At 39.2% G+C, this 23,496-nt stretch overlaps 1 protein-coding gene across 1 annotated transcript in view; it reads right to left on the reverse strand.

The window, feature by feature from the left end:
* The window catches only part of PLPPR1 (phospholipid phosphatase related 1), a 267,180-nt gene that overhangs the window by 96,498 nt on the left and 147,186 nt on the right, over positions 1-23,496 (reverse strand). The window contains exon 2 of the mRNA XM_046023129.1: positions 20,361-20,470. Coding sequence (XP_045879085.1) covers positions 20,361-20,423 — 63 coding nt within the window. The 5' untranslated portion in view covers positions 20,424-20,470. The remainder of the gene's footprint in view (positions 1-20,360; positions 20,471-23,496) is intronic.

A 23,496-nucleotide genomic window follows, 5' to 3' on the forward strand; every position in this document is an offset into this window, starting at 1 on the left:
GCCAGTGATTCTTCTGCTTATTGCAGAATGCCATCGTATATTTCACTGCAGCACTAACCATTGTTTATGGTGTTCGTAAAGCATGGCTAATGATCACAAATCAGAGCAATTATCAGGACATAGCAAATGTACATAACATTTGGCTGTTTTAATTCTAAAATTAATCCTACAACTAAAGGAAGCTCCAGTAGTTCTGAAATGAACCCATATCTTCCCAGGAAGTCCTGCTCATTCTTCACACCTAAGTCTCCGCTATTCCTGGGCTCATAGCTGGGTTAACAATCACCACACGATCAAACGGTCTGCAGGAATCAGTGTTCATCTTGAAGACAGAACCAAAGATGAGATCAGCAAGGCCATGGTCCAGAAGAAAATTGATGTGCTATTTTTAAAACATCTCATTGGTTAAGATAATCACATTTGTAGAAATTCCTTAGAGGGACTATCTTGGTAGCTGCAAAATGAATAACCCTGAAACGGTCAGGTTCCTTTATATTCATTTGATGTGGAAATGAAGAAAATCGCACTGCCAACTGCTCCTAAGGTGTTGCTCATTTTACCTCGTGCATCTTCATGGTTTGGACCGAACCTAAATTCTTCATTGGGAATTGGTTGATCTTATCTTTCTGGTCAACAGATGATGGAAAGGAGATTGTGTAAAGGGAAAAGCACAGATTATCAGGCAGTGGAGGGGCTTGCCTGTGGACTGAACATGCACATTAAATCTGAGAAAGAATCCTAAATGGGGAGATAAACAAAGAGCAGATGTTTCTTCCTCTCCAAAATTACCTTAAAGGTTGGTTCTGTCTATCACATACCCGTGCTGCAACACCCACAAAGAACATGTATCTACTTGATAGAAAAAACTCACGGAGGAAAAGAGTCTGACTCTTCGAACCTCATGCCTTTGCTTACTTGTAAGCCTTGTGAAGAAACTTGCAGTACAGTTGTTATAAACAGAGCGCGGAATATGGGCTCTCAAACGTCTCTGTGCCAAAACCACCTGAGCGCTTGCTAAAAGGATTACGGGGCCCACCCCTCAATTTTCTGACTCATTTGATCTGGAGTGCAAGTTGTGAATTTGCATTTCTAACAAGTTCCCGGTGATGCTGATGCTACTGGCTGGAGACTGACCTTTGAGAACCACAGACCTGACTCTTGAATTGTTTCTGAGCTCTCCGAGGGCAGCCTCCTCCCTTGCCCAAGGCTCTGACAGGTGTGCTTTATAATGAGGAAACCGAGGCGCAGAGAGACTAAATGGCAAGCCCAACCTGGATAGTCCTCCTTTTTTTTTTTTTTTAAATTAATTAATTTTTTTTTTTTTTAGCTTGGCCAAAGGGGGAGCTGCTATAGGAGGTGTAGTGGTAAAAGAGATCTATCATTGTAAATGTGAAAGGTACCAAATGACAGTTTACAATTAATTAGACTTGGAGGGGGTCTTTTAGAAAACCACTCCAATGGATTCATTAGAAATTTTCTATATCCTTTTTCTGACTGCTGTGGAAAAATACTTAATGGAATTACCTTTACAAATGTATTAATTTATTCTACCCCGAGGATATTATATTCAGTGATTTGGCAAAACTAATCTGAACTAATAACAGACGCGCATTTACTGAGACTAAGCAAATTTTCCAGTGGAGAGATACTTAGCCACTTGGAACAAATGAAGGTTGAGATATAAAGATTAAAGAATAGCTATAATGTCCAAAAGAGGTCCCAGTGTTGATGGAGAGAGCACCACAAATGGACTAAAATGCAAGCTAATTAAAAAATTTTAAAAATAAAATAAAATGCAAGCTAAATGCGTGCTGACAAAGAAAACCATCACAAGGGGCTGGAAAGCCCCCTCCAACCACTTGCAAAAAAATGCTCAACCCCTGGCTAATGCTCGGGGGTAAGGGGCATTCTCCACAGATCACAGGTATCTCCCAAAGGTGTCTAAGCCCCAACCATGCCTTCTCTGAGCCCCTAGTTTTCTCCAGTGGAATCAGGTATTGACTGCCCATTCGCTTCCACTCTGCCCATGAAATCTCCAGTACATAGTAACCCTTTAAAAATCCTAAATCTATCCCACAGGCCAGAGTTGGAATCTTGCAGCTTACCTGGACCAATATAAATGAATGAAATTGGGAGAACATAAGGTAATAGGCAGTAATAGGACTTGTTAACAAAAAACTCCATGCTCTGTTTTAAAGGGGAAGCTGTTTCCCAGCTCCAGGAGATTGTTGCATTATAGGATGTGATCCCAGTGTTAGCCATTGTTGCGATTTTTCAAGAGCTATCAGAACTTGAATTTTCAAGTAAGGTTTCTGGACTGTTAAAATCATGTGTGACCCAAAGAAAATATGTTTGGAGGAAGAACAGAGTCATTAGCCTTCCATTTGGGACCTCCCCTTAGACCTGAGCAAGTCCTTCCCTGGTCCTCACTGTTTCTTAGTTCTGTCACTACTGACTTCTGGATATGTATTCTGTCCTCCCCCTTTGAAGAGCACTGCTTCTGTTTTCAAACTCACAGGCTCAGAATTCTTCTTCTAATTCCTGAAGGATAAACCACGTTGATGACAGTTCCTTCAGGAATTCTTTGATTACTTCATATACTGAGATATGGTCCATTAGTGATGGACTTGCCATTGGTGGTTAGTGGGAATAGCCTGATACCACACAGGCTGAAGCTGGCATCAGGGGTAGAAGCTTGGTCCTACCCACCCATGTCTACTTGCACTTTCTCCTCACCACCCATCATTCCATCTCAGGCCCCTGGAACAACGTTCTGAAAATGTATGCATGTTCCAAGAAAGAAACCATGCTGCCCAATTGTGCAGAGTCTGAGGATTATCACACCGCAGCTGACAGAAACCACAGCACTGAAAAAAAACCCAAACCAACCTGGGTCAAAGAATTAGAGGGTATGGAGACAACTGTCCTCAATTCTCCCAATCCAGGTACCAATAAAGGATAGGAGGCAGCCCTTTTAATAATACTGCAGGTCAGTGTGGTCCAATGCTTCTAGTACCTTCTCTTTTCCATTCTTCTTCATTTCTTATAAAAGGAACAAGTGAGAGGAAGTGGGGTTGTCTTTTTAGATTTTTCTTAAGGGTTTAATCATTCACTGAACTAATATTTATTATATTTGTTATACATGGAACTTACAGTCTAGTGAGTGATACATAATAAAAAAGACAAAAATTAAGATAATTATAGATCATAAAAAGTATAACCTCACAAATAACTGAGATAATGCACATAGTCACAGAGGAAAACTCTTTCAGCACACAGGCATTTGTTACGTGTCCACACTCTCGACCTAAGTAGAAGGGGATAAGCAATGCCCCTTTTTGAGGTATTCGCATCAGGAGGGGCTGCTGCTCTGGTGGTCCACTCTATGCCTTTACTGGGGATGTCCCCACGGTATAGACCTAGTGATGCCGGGCCCCTCTTCTTCCGTGGTGAGTTCCTGGAGCAGCTCTGAGTTCTTAGAGGAAAGAATAACTCCAGATATCAGCAGTAGTTACAAGGAGAATATAATTAGCCCATGTACAGTTAGACAGGTGACAATTTAGCAGGAAAACCTAGGTGTCATAGCTGGGAGCTGAATCAATGTTCCTGTTCAATCCCTTCAAGGAGATTATCTGCTGGCAAAGAATCCAAGTTTACACCTATCCTTTTCCTGCCCCCACTTTCGACCCTTTGCTATAGAGCAAGAGAACCTTGGACAATCTGCTGGCTCACAAAAGTACTGCATAAAAAAGTTACCTAAGCAGAGAGCACAGGCTCAAGGAGAAAGCGCAGTTTAATATGTCAAATCAGCAGGTGCTTTACTGAACAGTCTCAGGTTTACTGCCTCAAAAATCATTGGGTAAGGACTGTCCTCAAACTGAACTTCTAGAAAGTTAATCTGAAGGCGAAGAGTGTGGCCCTGAAGTAACATGTTATGAGTGTGTGTGTGTGTGTGTGTGTGTGTGTGTGTGTGTGTGTGTGTGAAATGTAGCCCAGTTTGGTCCACTTCCTTCCTTCCCAGAGTATGGATTTAGACATTCACAAGTAGTCTTTTCCTGTACTGACAAAAGACTAAGTTAAAAGGCCTCCAGATAATCATTATAAATCAGTAGTTTTTATTTTTTCCCGGGTTTGGCAGGCAGGCAGGCAGGAACAGTAGTTTTTAAACCTTTCTTCCACCTTGTCACTTTGGAGAAATAGTCCAGCTCCTACACATCTTTAGTCACTGTGACCTTAAAACTCACAGTTTCCAGAACCGCTGGGGAAATGCTGGTGTAATTTGTGGGCACACTGTCTCTACCCCCATGACTGTCCTACCCACTTCCAACCACCAACTGACATTCTCTGCGAGGTAACAGAGTGTTTCTCTAGGGCTTTCTCACAATTATAGGAAAGTTTGTGTTTCCTAAACTGAGTAAAGCTAACTACACTGCACCTCTTTGTTTAAGTAAAACTTTTTTGTCTGAGCCTGTGTATCTCACACCAGCCCAGTAGTACAGGACCCTCCTATGAGATTTACAGGAGAGTTCACATGTGACATCACTTCCATGCAGGCGGAGGGCCCAGCACACAGGAAAATGTCAATAAATATGTACTTAACAGATGATAGTTAAGTAAAATACCTGATTGAACACTTTTAAGGTCAAAGTCTAGTCCACGACATTATAGTCCTTTTAAGTGGCTGTTTTTGTCATGTCCAAAGGGAATTGTCAATGTGAACTTAAGCATCAGAAACTAGATGAAAATATAAAATAAAATGCTTAAATGAATACCTGCCCCAAATAACAATGACCTTTGCGTGTACATCTCGTATCTATTGGCTGTTTTCCTGTAGATGACAGAGAATTATCTGTGATTTACTTCTATTTAGAAACACTTAATTTCTGGCATTGACAAGACCTCTTTTTGGAAGAGATTTTTCAAATATATTTATCAGATGAGCTTCTCTAAAACAGTTTTTCTCAAAAGAAGATCTACCTGCCAACTGCATGTAGAATCACAGGGAGAAACTGTTTAGGATGTAGTCTCCTAATTAACTATCATCTCCAAATCTAATCTTCAAGGGGCTAGGAATCTACATTTCTAACCCTTTTAGTGAGAAGTTTTAGAACCACTACACAAAAACCTTGAGAGTAATGAAAGACAATTTCTAAAAAGAAACAATAATAGAACTATGGATATATATGGAAATCTATCTATCTTTTGAGAGAGAGAGACAGACAGACAGACAGACAATGGGGTAATAAAAGTTTGGGAAACATAAGTACCTTAAAGGTTACAAATTGGCACTGTAACCATTAAAATAAAATCCACAAGAGTCCATGGGATGCTCAAGTTGGTTACCACACTTTTTCCCACCCCCAGCACTTACACACACAGACCTTCTCTCCAAAAGGCAGAACCCAAACTTCTTTCTGAGACACTGATAAAACTGACCATTACCTGATTTGTGATTTTTGCTACACTGGTAAACTGGGCGGGGGGCGGGGGGGGGGACAGACTCCTATACCTAGATGTCCCCAGTTATTAAAAAGTTCCAGGGGCACCTGGGTGGCTCAGTGGGTTAAAGCCTCTGCCTTTGGCTCAGGTCATGATCCCAGAGTCCTGGGATCGAGCCCTGCATCAGGCTCTCTGCTCTGCAGGGAGCCTGCTTCCTCCTCTCTCTCTGCCTGCCTCTCTGCCTAGTTGTGGTTTCTCTGTCAAATAAATAAAATATTAAAAAAAAAAGTTGCAAAGTTGGATTTGACTCAAAGATCTATTGGGATCTCAGACATTCCTATTAGCAGAATAAGAAAATGTTGAGTCTTTTAGAGAAGGTAGAGAGCCTCATAAAGCTGTTCGATATTTGGAGCGTCCTGAAGACCCAGTTTGGAGTGCGGCTGGTCTCCAGAGAGATGAACAGGTCCGCACAAGGGCAAAGCACTAACAGAAGGGCCTGGCCTTGGCTTTGCTTCCTTGTTACATGGGAGCAGCAGCTGCTGAGTGCCCATAAACTTGGCTGGAACTCAAAATCGGAGCTAATAACACTCTCTACCCTCAGCTGAGCATCAGCCAAGCCTAGGCATTTCCCACCCAAGTGGGAAGATCAGAGCCAGGGAGAAGTAGGGGTAGTGCTAGTCTAGAATGTGAATCTTTCTTCCCTTTGTCATCAAAACATGATTTTTATCTTTGAATACCTCATTTTCCTTATTTGCAGTATGATATAAAGTCCTGAAAGAGATAGGGGTTGGGGCTGGTGAGCCCACAAATCCCCCATGGGTTTGAGCTAGTTGCCACTACCCCTCACACAATACTCTATCTCTTGGGAACAAATGATAAAACCTTACATTTATTAGGATATGAAACAAACACTCAAGCTGAATCAGCAAAAAAAAAACAAAACAAGTCCTGCAAGCTTGATTTTTTAAAAATATTAAGACATAGGGAGTCTTTTTATATGAGCATAATCCTGCTGAATTTATGAAGACCAACGGGAAATTAAGAGAAACTTGCAACACATGGGGAAGCACCCTGGGGTTATTTTCACACATTTTCAATGGACGTTCATCTCTATAGGCCACTTAATCAAGTCAGCCACAAGAAAAACAAGACATAATTCTCTTTATCAAATTCCTTCCCCTGTTCTGATTCCACATGGAAAATATATTCTCCTTTGTGAGTGGAAGTAGGAAACCTGCGCTTTCAAGGGGAATACAATCGTTTGGAAAGGATATAATCTGCCATAAAAATCTGGTGTTTGCATTTCTGGAGTAAAAATAACTACAGAATAAATAGATACCTACGAATGTTACAGAAATAAATATGTATATTTGCACTTATGTGTAAGTCTATATTTTTTTCCCTTAACCCCTACTTGATCCACATAACAAATAACAAGTCTCATTGCCTTATTTCATAGGATAATCTTGTTTGAAGCTAGAAGCAACCTTACCATTCAATCTGTATGTTTTACAGATGCAAAATGAAGCCTAGAGGGTTCAAAGGGCTTTCAGCAAGGCCACAGGGCTTCGAAGTCACACTAGAAGGAAGAAGAAAACCCCAGCTCCCTGACTTCTGGACCAGCACTGCTTCCAAAGGACCATGAAACCTTGATGCTCTGAGTCTCTGCTGAGATCCCATACAGCTCAGTTCAAGAAGTATAAAGAGTACTTTTATTGATCCATCTGTAACACAGCCTGGATATGGAAGACATACCAACAGTGTGACAAAGTTAGAAGCAAAACTGCCCTGCTGCTGCTTTTGGAAATGGCACCACTCCCAAATCATTCGGTCCTGACAAAGCTGCTGCTGCTGAAAATCTGTATCTGCAGGAGATGAGCAAAGATGAGCAAAAATCAATGATTTCAGGTTTTATGGTCATTTGACATTTCTGGGAGCTCTTGGCAAATTCCATTCAATTCTGTACAATAAGAGTTTATTAAGCATTATAGCAGAGGTGGCCAGAGCCCTGCCCACGTCCTTCAGCCCTCACGGTTTTCTTAGAAAGTCACTCCCTGCCTGAGGGTTTTCTGAGGTGCACAAGAGCACTGGCTGCATGCAGGCTGGCCAAAGCGCCCAGGAACTGATGATGCCCCTTGCAGTAAACCTCAAATGATGCAGCTACCATAGCATGAATACTGCAGCTTCCTCACTCCTTATGGAAACCCTGAGGCATACTCCAGGCAACCTTCCAGAAGTTTCCAACTGCACTGAGCCCCGGGTCTCCACAATGGTCCCTGCTTTTCAGTGCATCCTCTATTAGCTTCTCTCCTTTGCCATTTCCCTGGTCTCTACGGGTACTTTCAAATTACATGCACTCCAATTTTTGTCTTTGAGTCTGTTTCTGGAGGAAACCAACCTGAGATAAGCGTATATTCTGTACAAATAAATTTTCTATAATAGATACGTAAAAAAGATATCATCCTCGCCTGCCAAAGGTTGAAGCCAGAGGGCAGTAAGACTTCTGCGTACATAACCCCACAGGAAAGACAAGAGAGGACAGTACTTTGGGAGGAAACTAGACATATACAACAATAAAAGTCTGTTCACTAATAAAATACCTGCACAATGAAAAGTGGAATTTGCCATTGAGAAGTTGGCGTGGACTTCTCTATAGCATGAAGGGGGTCACAGCCTAAGTCATGACACTACACACATCGAATAAACAACCGAAGTCCTGAGTTCACTTGGAAACAGGTGTCAGAGAACTTGCCATTGCTCATACAGTGCAAGCTTGAAGGATCAGTCCAAAAGGAAAACGTTCATATAACCCAGCCTGTTTGTTCGTGGCCGGGGGGTGACCCATAAACCCCCAGACTGGTTGGACAAGATTCACTGGCTATCTTGCACCTTGGTTTGAAGGTCAAAACAATTTGTCTTTTTACTCAGTTCTGTCAAAACAGACTAATTTCTGTAGAAAGCAAATAAATTAAACAGTTGAATTTTGTGTATGTCGTTAGGTTGACAGGTCAGTCTTTCGAGTTTTCACTTGAGCTAGTAGCTGTGCCAAAGTCAGCCGAATGTTCACAGGTCAGAGACAGCGGCTACGCAGATTTCTATAAATAAAGCTCCTTCGGCTCAAGACACTTACAGAACAAAATGACAGAACAGAGAAAGTTAAATAAAAATATATGAAAAAAAAAACCTTGAGGGCATTCTTGAGCTGATAAAATGCTGGCTTTGTCATGTGCATGCTTCTAGCTGGGTTATGTGAGCTACTGAGTGGTGGTGTACCTGCCATGTGCTGGGCTCCTTAAAAACGCTATTTAATCCTCAAAACAACCTAGTGAAGCAGGTATTATTATTATTATTACCCTTTAGTAGATGAGAAAACTGAAACTTGGAGATGTTCAGTAATTTGCTGAAGGTGACACAGATGTTTTGTCAAACCCTCAAATCCTAACCTTTCCCAAAAATACCATGCTGTCTTCCTTTGGAGCTGAAAAGAAAGACACCAAATTTCAGCCTCAAAGTGTTTGGCTTAGGAGATGCTAAAGATGCATTTGAACAACTGTTAGGTGAGAGGAACTTATACTTCAGTAACATACAGTTGAAATTCTTCATGAAATAATATGTAGTTCCTGGGAAAATGAATGTTTAAAATGGCCCCATCCTTTTCTTGGCTAACCAAGCTTTTGTCTATTATCAAAAGAAAATTAATTCCTAAGTTATCTAAATTCCATGTGTATATACAAAATTAATATTCATCTCCAGAAAATCTGAAGATTTTTTTTCCTCAAGGAAAAGCTGCAGGATTTAATATCAAGTGATTGGCATCCTTTGGGAAGGATGTTGAACACGTTATATTTCTGAAAAGGATGAACAACCCACAGAGAAATGACAGCAGACAATGTGGAAAAAATTGCCTAAATTGACTCCATTTTAATTGGGCAGATTTAATAGAATTACCTTCATCAAATCTCTTTTAAAAAATTTTTAGCTCTCCATTCTTCAAGTCTTAACCTCTAATTTGGAATAAAGTTTTTCTACTTCATATATATTCTCTGCCTTAGTTTGCATCCCCCCACCCCCCAAACTGGATCTCAAGACAATGATGTCAGTGCAAGCAGAGTATTTGTGAAATGAACTCAGGAAGCAGGCAAGGAATTGGGGAAGGGAACAAGGAAGGGGGCAGGGGGAGGAAGTTGGAGGAGGGAGCCAGTGGTGGTGGGGGGTGGTAGGAGGTGGGGAGATGAAAGCCAGGGAAGGGAGGAAAGCCAGGGAAGGGAGGAAGCTAATGGGTAGGTTATTACTACAGGCAAGGCATTTTTATCTTGATGGGGACCTCTCAAAGACGATATCAAACTCCTTTCAAAATGGTCCCACTGAGGGAGGTTTATCTACCCTCACTCCTTCTTCATGGGTCAAGGGTAAGTGGGAGTAACTTGGCAATCACGGCCAACTTGTTAGGTATAACATACATCTATGGGCAGAAAATGGCCTCATCTAGAGGACAGACAACAGAGAAACTGTGTGTTTGTTCAGGACCATCCCAAGGCTAGTGCCCTTGGGATGGATCAAGGGCAAATGGGCAGGGCACTGCCAGCATCTGCTAAGCTGGGTCTATTGGTGTGGAGGTACAAGTGGCTTTATTTAGTTCTCAAACTTGACTGTACATAAGAATGACCTGAAAACTGAGAAAAATGCGTATCTTTCATCTCCCTCCCCCATTCTGATTAAGATCAGTTGCTGGGTGCAGGAATCTGAATTTTAACTAGCACTCCAATCATTTCAAAGCAGGTGGTCCTCAGGCTACACTGTGAAGATACTGTGTAGTGAAGCCATCCCATGTGGGCTAACCATTGTCTCGGAGAGAAAAATCTCTTACTCGGCTTTAGATGGACTTTACTTTCCTATGTTCCATTTTTTCAAATATAAGCTGTTGTTCATAAAGAGAATATAATGAGTGTGTGGATGGGTTAGCGCTTTGCAGGTCTAATTCTGGAAAATCACTTTAAATGTGGTTACTCTAAGTGACCATGGATCAGAGCAAAACGATCAGACACCCTTACACTAGAGTGATCTTCCTTTTCCAACACATGGTGTGAGGAGCAGGTGTGAACGTGTGAGGAAAACTGTTCTTGTATAAACATTATTTCCAAATGTTTATAGCTTCTGCTTTTGAGATTATTCAGCTGTGAATAACTAATTTGCTATTGATTATGACAGGGTCAGGAGTTACAGGTTTGCTTGCTAACTCAGTCAATAGCCAGCTGTGTGATCGCAGACAAGTCACTTAACCTCTCTGAATCTCAGTTATCTTTTCTGAAACAAGAGACATTTGCATAAGTGATCTAAAGCCCTGTTTAGCACTAAGAGTTTATATGTTTATCATTAACTGTGTGGAAAGATGTTTTAGGTGGTGGTGCATGGCAGGGGGGAAGGGAAATGGGGCATATATTTACTCCACTGATAAAACATGCACCAAAAGAGCTTGAGGACCATGGGAAGACACTCTGGCCAGAGCTGTTGAGTAGAAAAAGCCAGTTCCATAAAGATGTATAGAGAAGAGTTTTAAAACTGAAAATAAGATCATTATTTTATATAATGAACAATTTCTTATATCAACCTATAGCCAGAGAGAAGAAATTCAGAGTACTCAAATATATTCTCCTAAACAAAACCAATAATTAAAGAATGATTATAGTTATTTATATAATGCCCCTAAAGCTTGGTGTTCGTGAAATCCACATAGTATATGTTGTAAAAAATAATCAAGTGTTAGGAAGAGCCACTCACACTATTGTTTCAATTAATTCCACTCTGAGAAATGATGTGGGACTCGGACTTTTTGTGGATATAAGGGGTTTTCAAATTACAGAAGTAGTAATCAGTTTCTATATTCTGTACTTTATACTACATGCATCAATAACTTAGCACAATCTTAAAAAGCAGTTATTTAATTTTTTCCTGATGGAAAAAGTACGTGGGTTCCATGCAAAAAATATACCTTTAACCCTAACGCCCAGAAATGAACACTGATTTTTATGCATACCCCTTTGTTTTCTGGCCATACAACTGTATAGACACCCACATATATCTCCAAAAGGGCATCGTATTTTGCATCTGGACTACAGATTTGAACGGAGAGATTATGTGGCTGGAAGTTCACTGCCTAGGGCCATGACCCTACCATATCTGGCGTGTCTGAGAAGTTGCTGAGGCTGATGGTCCCCCAAAAATATTTTCCCTGAATTAATCTGCATGCAAAAAACAGAAGGCCAATTAGGGTCAAAGAGACAGGTATGTCTGCAAAGGTATTGGTCCTTCCACAAGTACATGGATTCATGTCTGAGTCCTGCAAACAGAAGGGCTGTAGCCCAAAACATAAGACCTAGGAGCACCCCACTAATGCTCCGGTGATGAAGTGAGATGGTGAGTTTGAGAGCAGGGCTCCTTTCCAGCCTCAGTATAGAGAACAGCGGCTCTGATGGCCGGCATTCCCCAGTGTGAACAGTGTTAACAACGGCAGGGCGAGGCACCTTTATGAGGCTCCTTTGCTTAAGGAAATGGATACGCATTGGCTGGACTGGAGGTAAATTCTCTAGTTCTCTGGGTAACAAGAGCAGGAAGCCTGCTTCATGAGCACAGCTGGTAATCCCAGGTTTACCCAGGAAGACCGGGGCTGCTGGAATCTGCTGTGAGCACCAGACAGTGAGATTTTGGTTCTTACTGATAATGTCCCTCTCATCTATACTCACAGTCTGGAGAAGCCCAGGTAGACTCTGATTATATACTGTTTTGAACCCATCCCCCTTTCACCCATTTCCTTATCTACTCTGAATGTTTCTTCATGGCATTAAATATTTTTCATAATATCATTTTTGTGGATGCAGTGTTATACTTTTTGAATGGACAAGAATTTTTAAATCCCCCCGTAAGTTTAATAGTAGGGGCTTTCCTTTTTCACCATTCACAATTTTAATAGTAAATCATCTTGCAGCAAAATCTGTCACATCCATGATTACTTCAGTAGCATAGATGAAGTGTGTGCTTTTGGGGTTCACAAGGGGAATACAAAATCTTAAAGATATGGTGCACAGTGCCAAGCCACTCTCCCTACAGACTGCTATTTTATGCTTCCTGCTCCTGTAAGTGAGCATTCCTATAAATTATATTTTTATGTGCTGTGAGATAGGATCATCTCGCACTCTGCCTAAGCCAAACCACTATAAATCAGGGACCCTCTGTAGTATTCTTCAAGCTCTGAAAGAATGGCAGATTGTACAATGGGAAATTCACATTTCAACATTACTGTGTGTTTGGAATTCTGGCCTCTGAACTTATCAGATGGCACTAACGAGGTTAGTTCTCCATTGTAGAAAGTTCACTTCTTCTATGTGACTAGGAGACCAATCATTATGCCTACATCGATGCAGTGGAAGGGATAGAAGGTAAATTTATGTTAAATTAAAATCCCAACTTTAACACCTATTGGCAGTGTGGCCTTGAGCAAGTCTGTTAACTTCTCTGGACCTTGGTTTCTTCATTTGAAATTTAAAATGTGAAGACCTACTCCTATTGCATAGGGTCGATATTATTCTATTGATACTGATAGCCTATTGATAGTACTTCAGTTCCGTAATAGAACACCATGCAAATGTCAAATATGGTGTATTTAATGGTGTCATACCATTATTTTCAGATTTAAAAAAATGAAATCTGGGTAACTTAGATTCTGAGATATATGCAGAGAGTTATGTATTTCATTAGAATGTGGATACGAGCAAAGTGGCTCTCATTCTGACTGTGCTCCTGCCCTATTCAAAATCCTTCCATGGCATTTTACAGTTAGTAGCATTACCATTTTTAGATCACCAGCGAGACTACACACCTTTTCTTACACATATTAGAGATTTGTATTTTCCCCAGGGTCAGGTTGGGTATTTTATTATCTTTGCAAGGGCAGGTGAGTGACAGAGTAGAACCAGTAAGGAAAATAGGAGGAAGATGTGGTGGGAATGATTTCAGAAAGAGAGGACTTGAAGAGTCCCAGGCCCACTCCTAGTCCTTCCCTTGGAGTCCAACCATCTGATTCCCCCCGGAACCACAGGTCCTCCTCTCTTGATCTTTTGTCCTTCAGGACCAGATCTAGTTTCTTAGTCCTAATTTCTCTTCCTCAGATGGTGGTTTATTTTAATGGGGCCCTTGATCCCCAAACATCCGACTTGAAGAAACTCAATGCTGAAGAACCGAGGAACCTCACTCAGTGGGAAGAGTGTGGGAGGACAAAGATGAGGGGTGATGGCAGCCGTGTCTTCTTTTTAAAATCAATACTGGCATTTTGATACTGTGAAAAATAATAGAAACCTAAATGTTGGCATTGTCCTTTTGCTCCGTGTGGCAAACGCTAGTCAAAGTGGGGGTTACATAAGAAAAGGCACAGGAAAGTACTTTATAATTTATATTTGCCATTGCAATTTAAAAGACCAACGGATTTTTCATTGTTTTGTTTGAAACCTTATCTAATAATGTCTTAATATATATTCTAAAAACATCATCCCCTTAAGGCCAGCAATGTTGCATATCTGGGGACTAAACTGCCATATTAAACTCTCCAAGGCTCAGGGTTTTGGTGTCTCTGTGTGTGAGTACGGTTAGTTTTATTTTTCATCTCTGTTGGTTTTGTATGCCTTTTATATTGGATAGGAACTATTACTTTTGATTATTTTTATGCTACTATTTATTCACCACTTCCTACTCGGCAAGTACTTTCAGGTGCATTACTTCATTTATTTCTCAAATGAATGCCCAAGAGGAAGTTTTTTTTGTCTTTTGTTTTCATTTCACAGATGAAGCAGCTGAGGTCCAAAGAAGCTATCCGAGTGCTCGCTTCGGCAGCACATATACCAAAGCAGCTGTCTGAGTCTATAGCAGCAGCAAATGGCAGAGCTGAGGTTCAAACCCACTGCCTTTGATACCAACTTATTTTCTCTTTGTACCCTACCTATGCCTAAGGATATGGTTTTGGTACTTTCTCCTTGGCAATTCCCAGGTGTGACTTGAATACAAAATCTTTGTTGCAATCTGAGTCTCAGGAACAAGGGGGTCAGATCTCCTAAATCTTAGCTCCTGCAAGTAAATAGCAGAGACCAAGGCTAAGACTCACTGTTAAGTCCCAGGCACACAAAATAAGAGAGGCTTGGAAACAGCGCTCATCGTCCCAAAATAATAATGAGCAATGCCTTCACTTTTGGCCCCAAAGAAGAAAGACACTCAGAACCAGCAAGTTTTTGCAAAACTTCATGAGATTATTTATCTGCAGGCTGGCATTTATAACAATCACCTGGTAGGTTCCAGCTGAGAAAAATGAGTTGTCAAAAACAGGCAATAAAAGTCTCAAGTACAAGCAACCATCAAAATGATAAAACTGTCACATCTGTACATATCAAGCAACAATTGCATTCATTATGTCCAAACTCCTGGTACTTAATATTGTCTGTCGAGGAAGCTAAGCTCCATTTAGAGTTTTGCTGTTAGCATGAATATATTTGAAAGAGACTTGACTGAGTTATTCATGATTTTACAGAGAATGCAATGTAACTGTCTCGAGAAGAATCCACTGGTATCTGGAAAGATTTGTCAAGAGGGACATCTCAGTCCCAAAATACCTCCATATTTTGGAAAAAAAAATACAATGGTACTGATTTGGGGAAGCTTGAGGGATCTTAGCACATGTCCTTTATTTTTAGGGAAAAAATTATACTTCAGTCACCAATTTGAGTGTGTTTTCCCCTGAGGGAAATCCTCTTTTGTTGATCCTCAAGGGGGAGAAATGTCACTGAAATGACAGAAAGAAAAGGGGAGGAAAAGGAAGCAGGAAGACAGGAGAGGGAATCCAAAATATATTGAGAGACCAAGGGAGAGGAGGAGGTAAGGATGGAGGAAGGCAGGGTTAATTATAATACAAAGACAATCTCAGATAAATATTACAAATGCTTACAAGTCACTAGACCCTGCTGAAAGTTCCAGGAGGAAATTAAACCCAAAGGGAAGGAGAGGAATAAAGGGAGGGATGGTGAGCAAAGAAAATGCATATGTGGGTAAATTCAAAGGAACCACGACTGAAACATTAGAGAAAAATATAAGGAAGATACAAATATAAAAATATAAGGAGGATACAAAAATCAAGAATGACACCCAAGATCTCAAAGTGGCTTAACATCATCGCTGTTTAAGAAAAGCCAAAAGCTATTGGTTAATCTTATTGTTATGTTTATATATTTAAAAGAAGAGTAAGTTTTAAAAGAATAGAAGTGAGTGGGAGAAAGATGAATACCCTATGATTATACTTACGTGTGCAATTTAAGAAACAAAACAGACGCATATAGGGAAAAAAAAACAAAAATAACAGGCAAACCATAAGAGAGACTCTTGACTATAGAGAACAAACTGAGGGTTGCTGGAGGAAAGGTGGGCTGGGGATTGGTTAAACGGGTGACAGGAAGGGCGCCTGGGTGGCTCAGTGGGTTAAAGCCTCTGCCTTTACTGGAGATCAAGCCCCGAATCGGGCTCTCTGCTCTGCGGACAGCCTGCTTCCTCCTCTCTCTCTCTGCCTGCCTCTCTGCCTACTTGTGATCTTTGCTGTCAAATAAATAAATAAAATCTTAAAAAAAAAAAACAAACAAAAAACGGGTGACAGGAATTAAGAAGGGTTTTGAAGGGGCAGGGGGTGGGAGGTTGGGGAACCAGGTGGTGGGTAATAGGGAGGGCACGTATTGCATGGAGCACTGGGTGTAGTGCAAAAACAATGAATACTGTTATGCTGAAAAGAAATTTAAAAAAAAAAAGAAGGGCATTTGTGTTGAGCACTGGGCTTTGTAAGTAAGTCAGGAATCACTGCATTCTCCTCCTGAAACTAATATTACACTGTATGTTAACTAACAGGAATTAAAATGAAAACTTGAAACAAACAAAAAAGAAATAGAATCTGTAATTTGCAACATAAAGGGGGATGAAAACAAATGAAGTAATCTACTCTAGAAGGCAGGGAACAGGAAAAAAAGAAAAGGAAAAGGAATGAAAGTCCATATTTATAGCTTAATGCTGGAACACCTGATGTAGTCTCTTTCAAGTCTGTAATGAGGCATGGATGTCTTTTACCTCTGCCTCCATCCAACATTACATTGGAGGTCTTACCCAAAGCAAAAAGATAAGAAAAAGTCATAATCATCAGAAAAGAAGAAACAAATCGGCTACTAATTGCAGGTGATATAACTATCTGAACAAAAACGAATATACACATCCTAAAACAAAGAGTTTAACAAAGTTTCCTCAAGGAAACAGATATAAAAATACTAATATTGCTCTTATCCTGAAGCGAACAATTGGAAAGTGTAATCGTACCCCAGCAATGCCACTGCTAGGTGTCAGTCCAACGGAAGCTCCTGCACACATGGATCTGGAGACTGAAAAAAGGACCTTTTCCACAAAAGGAAGTTGCAAGGGTAAAACAGGCGTTAAGAAAACAAAAAAGAACCAAGCAAACTGTCCCTCACTAGGTGTATTCACACAATGAGATAAAATGCAAATTTAAAAGGAATGGATTGCCGATCTGGGCAAATTTCAGAAACATAATGCTGAATGAAAAGGCAAGTTGTGAAAGGAAAGTTCAATACCGTATCATTTATGTAAAATCTCCCTAAGATATTAATTATGAATATGTGGACATATAGGAAAAATATGAAAATATGGATGAGAATCATGCAGGACAATAAAATCTCCAACTTCACAGATACATTTCCTTCTAGGTCCAGGATGGGAGGACTTCTTTCATATTTGTAATATTTTATTATCCCTGAAAAAAATGCTTGAAGCATCTATGGCAAAATTTTAAGATTTGGTTTTGATGGTGGGTGCAGGAGTGTTTGTTACATTTTCTCTGTTTGAATTATTTTATAATTAAGAAGCAATAGTGAAAAGACATTCATTGATCAAATTGATATTTTAACCAAGTTATTCTTGACCAAGTTTTGCGATATCCCTGTAACGATACTTGACATAATATTGATAAATAGTAGGGTTTTTTTTTTGTTTCCCCCCCCCACCCCCAACTGGATCTTACTCAAAGTTTTGTTGCCCAATCTCAGAAGAAATATTTTAAAAATGTTTTCTTAATTAAAAAAAATTGGGGGGCACCTGGGTGGCTCAGTGGGTTAAACCTCTGCCTTGGGCTCAGGTCATAATCCCAGGGTCCTGGGATCAAGCCCCACATTGGGCTCTCTGCTCAGCGGGGAGCCTGATAACCCCCCTCTCTCTCTGCCTGTCTCTATGCCTACTTGTGATCTCTATCTGTCAAATAAATAATAAAAATAAAAATTAAAAAAAATTGGAGGTGCCTGGGTGATTCAGTCAGTTAAATGTCCAACTGTTGATTTCAGCTCAGGTCATGATCTCAGGTTTCTAAGTTCAAGTTTGGCCTCAGGCTCCCCACTGGGTGTGGAATCTACTTAGGATTCTTTCTTTCCTTTTCCCTCTGCCCCTTCCCACCCAATTTTTTTCTTTTTTCACCTTTTGATGCCCTTCACCTAGCCCCCCCCCCCCCCACCAACTACTAATCTGTTCTATCTATGAACTTGGTGGGTTTTTTTTCTTGTAATTCCACATATAAGAGAGATCATACAGTATTTGTCTTCTCAGACTTATTTCCCTCAGCATAATGTCCTTAAGTTCCATCCATATTGTCATATATTGCAAGATTTCATTCCAGTGGCTGAATAATACTGCATTGTGTGTCCACTCCACAATTTCCCTATCCATTCATCCATGGGTGGACACTTGGGTTGTTACCATATTGTGGCTATTGTAAATAATGCTGCAATGAATATTGGGGTCCATACAACTGTGTTTAACATAAGAAATATAGCAAAATCATGAAAGCCACCTTGAAATGTACCTCCTCCCCTCTTAAGATCTACTTTGCTTTACCTCCTTCCTCTTCTCCTTCTCCTGCTTGTTTCTGAGAGAAGTCACTTTTTTAAAATGTTTTTTTTTCAATTCCAGTTAGTTAATAGACAGTACAATATTAGGGAGTGCACCTGTGATGAGTACCAGGTGTTGTTAAGTATTGAATCATAAATTATACACCTGATGTACCTTAAGCTTCCATGCAGAATAAGAACGACAATGCAACAAGAAAAAGAATAAACTATCTTTCCTTTCCCAGATTTTTTGATTTATATTTATGTTTGTGCCAGGTTAAGGCAGAGAAAGACAGATTTATGTCTCTTTCTGCTTGCTCTACCAGTCAGCTCATCGTTCATTCGTTAGGGGACTGAAATTTTTCAGAGATACACCTTCCAGCAATAAATTCAACCTCTTACTTTGAGGTTTGGTTCTTGTGTGGTTTTTAGGAAAATTTAAAATAAAATTGCTACCAGGAGGATAAAGATAATGACAGATGACCATTTTCTAATTTCTCCCAGCTTATTTTATAAATTTATTTTTCTTACAACAAAAGAAAAAAGATTTTAACATTGCAAGACAGATATGGTGCCACAGCCTTCTTCCCCTTTCCCCATAAGCTGCGTGAGACACCTTTTCCCTCATTAAACTTTCAATATGAACAATATGAGACCACAATATACATAAGGTATAGTTATTGTCTGAATGGAGTTATTCTTGGCCTTAGAAGCAAGAATAAAGGAGTTAGAGTATTAGGTGTAACAAGTTAAAGGGTCAAGTTAGAGTATGAAGAATATGTGTTTCTGTTGAGAAAAGGGTTCTTTGTTTACTCTTTCAGATTCAACATAGTTTGAGTCTTTAAGTATCCTGACTTACATTAACATCTCTGTCCCAAGTTAATGTCCTATTTCCACCTAATTCTCCAGTACAAAGAGGTTCACAAATATCACCAGAAAAACAAATCAAATACTATTTGTTCATCTAAACTACCAAGGGATTTCTGTAAGGCGAAACTCAAGGATCAGCAAAACATATATCTGGCCAAAAATCAGAATGCTCAAAGTTACCCAACAGACTGTATAAATAGCTAAGGTTACTTCAAGAGGTAGAAGATAAAAATATTGTTGCACTGATTCATAGGAAGTGTTTAAACACATAGGTACTAAAGGTACTATTTTGCCAATATAATTAGTGGTTTACCTCAAGGGTTGATTGTTTTCACATAGGTAATTAATTAAGTGCATCAACATGCATGTTCCTCCCACACTCAGCCAAAAAGATCCTATAAGAATATGCTACAGCTGGTCTTGGATATCTTATTTTGAGACAACCTGGAGTAGATAGCTTTTTCTGCTTTCGCATCAGATCATTCCAGACTTCCTAAAATTTCCATGTTTTGTCTCCTCTATAGCAAACATTATAGAGAGGGAAGTACAGTGGGGAAGGGGGTGTAACGAGTTTAACCAAGAAGATGCTGGAGAACTGTTTGTTGGTACAAACTTGGAGCAACTCAACAAAATCATTCATGACCAAAAGAAACTGCACATTATGTAAGCTCTCAAGACTCCACTAAAGAAAAATGCCCAGTGGAAATAGTCAATTCTAAGATTTCCTTTTCTTTATTTGGGCTGCAAGGCAAAAGTCCAACTAACATCATCTGTAAACCAACCGGCTTGTTGAGTCCTGAAATATGATATTTATTTTAAAAACTGATCTAATTGAAATGCTGCATTCATAATTAATACATTCAAGTCACCACTGAAAATAAAAAGGATATAATAAAACAAAATTATTTTGTACCCCACAGATAAACCTTCTTGATCTATGGCTTCCAATTCGAGGAACACTTTGCATAATTTATTCCTTACCAATATTTGTGCTATTAAAATTTGTCAAATAACTTTACAACATAACCCAAGTTCTCAGCCTCAAAACTACTATTATTCCAATTTGTCCATAAAGGCAAGAAATATACATACCTCGACAAATATAAAACACGGGATGATGGAATAACTTCGTTGAGTGTTGTTTCCTACAGCCATTTCTTACACCATGTAGCAAGATGGCACCCTCTGCAACTGTCTCCAGGCTGCAAAAGAAATAGGTAACATGGTGTAAGAACCACATGCTTAACAGTCCCTTGGGTCTTTACATAAAAATATTAGCTGCCCTCCAGATGAACAAGCTGTGGATAAACAATGCAAATAGTGATCTATAATACAGTCTAGACAGAGTAGTCATCATCCTAGGGAAAAGAAATATAGATACTAGCCATGAACAGTCTTAGAGTCTAAAGGACAGGTAGGAAGCTGCCTATGCACAAAGCTATGTCTACTTTATGGACAGAATTCTAATTGTTTGGAACTGCGTGGTGCTCTACCCCAGTAGACTGCCCTCATGCCACAAAAGGCAGTTTCTGCTACAACACATCTGTTGTCCATCTTGCATGGATCTCCTTGGTCTGTGCCTGATTCTTTAATTTGCCTATTTTGTTTGTTTCTGCCCTTGCCTCTGCCTTTGGAGCTGACATTTAGTATTGAGGCACTAATCCTGGCTTCTTTCTCTGCCTACTCTACTCTGTGCCCTTGCTCCCTTGACTATACAGCTATTAACTATTTTGGATTAATACATCACTGATCCCTCTTGCTGAGTTCCCTCAGCTGTGTGTGTGTGTGTGTGTGTGTGTGTGTTCCAACCACAAAACACTGACACCATAATAAAATCTCTCATTTTACAAGAATGGAGTAGCTAGGCAACAGAGGATTATTTTAAGTATTTGTTAGAATATCTGTCTGACTTTGAACCAAAAATATTCCTGCATAAGAGTTATTTTTAAAGAAGAATAAAAATTAACCGAACAACCAAGTAGAGGTTTTAGACTTTTATAAAACTTCCAAGGCCGGATGAAAAGAATTTTCCAATACACATTTTATTCGCTATCTAAGGTAGCACTTACTGGGTCTCCAGTATCTGATCTTGATAGTTATCATTTTTTGTCTGTTCTGTTCCCATGTCATCCTTCCTCGTAGTTGTTACCGGCTGTGGTGTGAAGAGTGACACAGGGACTGCCAGACCATGTAAATGGCCAACTGCTCTTTCCTTAAAAGTCAGGAGCTGATGTTTTTAACTTAATTTTAGCTTTAAGTCCTCTTTACCTTTTCTAGAATGAAACTTCACATTTCCTTCTCTTTTTCAGATACAAGTTTCTCACTTGATTAAAGCTTTTTCTGATGAAACCTAACATTTATGTGTGGTATTATGTCCACACCAATCACAGTATTTGTATTATTTAAGTATTAGGCAACTTAATTTTTTCAATTAAAATTGGATATTATCACTTATAAAATAATACCCATAATAAATCTCTATCTCCATTTTATTTTGAGATTTAGGAAGAATTAATTTTTTTTATAATTAGAAAAGAATCCATATGTGAGGTACACATTGAGTTGATCTGGCAACCACTCCTTTATGTTTTACCCTCACTTAACCCAAATATCTGAGAATTTACTTATCAGCATTTATGACTTAGAGTCCTTCTGTTTGCATCAACTAAATATGGTGCCATACATCAGAAAAGAAAATTAACCTTTAATCTCCTCAAAGTAAGCATGGGCACCAGAACAAGAAAAAACATCAGACACCTAGTATTTTAGATGGTTTCTCCAGATGATTAATAAAAAGTAGCAATGAAACGGAGAATACAAGACAAGTTTTGAGGTATCATATAAAATTCTCCTCTATCTTCACTCTTCTGGCCCAAAATACAACCTAGATTTTTACATGCATACAGAGATTTTATACATACACATATGATCATTAACTATATTGAGGCATACTTTACATATAATTCAGCCATCTCAAGTATACAATTCAATGTTATTTTAGTTAATTTACCAAGCTGTGCAGTTGTCACAATAAAACAATTTTAGCATTTTTTCTCACCCCAAAAAGAATCCTCTTCTTCACCATCAACTCCCTGACCACCCTACCACTCCTCCAGCAAGTCAACTCTAACTGATTTTCTGTCTCTATAGGTTTGCCTTTTCTGGATTCAAATAAATAGAATTATACAATATATAGTTTCTTGACCTGAATTCCTTGACTTAGCACAATGCTTTTGAGGTTTATTCATGGCATAGTACACGTATCAGTAATTTTTTCCTCTTTATTGCTTAATAGTATTCCACTGTATATCTCTAGCATCTTCACCCAATAGTGGAAATGTAGATTGTTTCTGATTTTTGTTGAATCCAATATTAGGTAGTGTCCAATGTTGTGGGTCATGATGCTAAAAACATCTGTGTGTAAGTCTTACATAGCTATATGTTTTCATTTCCCATGGTTAGATATCAAGAGTATAATTGCTGGGTCATACACTAAATTATGTTTAAGTGAACTGCAAAAGTGTTTTCCAAAGTGGTTGTGTCATTTTATATTGACACCAGCACCGTAGGAGAACTCCCATTTCTCCACATCCTAACATTTTTATTGCCCATCTCTTTTATTATAGTCACTCTTGTGGTTATGAGATGATATCTCATTGTGGTTTTCATTTCACAATAACAAATGATATTGAGCATCTTTTCATATGCTTATTAGTTATTCTTATATCTTCTTTTGTGAAGCATCTATTCAAATCTTTCAGGTTTTTTGATTGGCTTTGTTATCTTATTACTTTCAAGGTACAAGGGTTCTTTTATATTCTGAATACAAATCTCTTATCAGATATGTATTTTGTCATTTGACTATTAATGTGTCTTGGCATAGACTCCTTTGGTTTATTCTGCTTGGAGATTTCTCACTACTTGAATCTTTGGGTTTATGTGTTTTCCCAAGTTTGGGAAAATTTTCAGCTCTTATTCCTGGAATACTTTTCAACATGCTCTCTTATTTCTTGGGATTCCAATGACATGAATATTATATCTTTTGTTTTAGTCCATCATGTCTCTGAGACTAATTTTTCCCCCCTCAGTCTCTTTTCTCTGTTTTTCACATTAGGTATTTTCTACTATAATATCTTCAAGTTCATGAATTCTTTCCTCTGTCAGTCTTCATTATGGCATTGAGCTATGTCCACCCACTGAGTTTTTTATTTCAGTTGTATTTTTTAAT

This window comes from Meles meles, chromosome 11, assembly GCF_922984935.1.
Source record: "Meles meles chromosome 11, mMelMel3.1 paternal haplotype, whole genome shotgun sequence".
NCBI lineage: Eukaryota > Metazoa > Chordata > Mammalia > Carnivora > Mustelidae > Meles > Meles meles.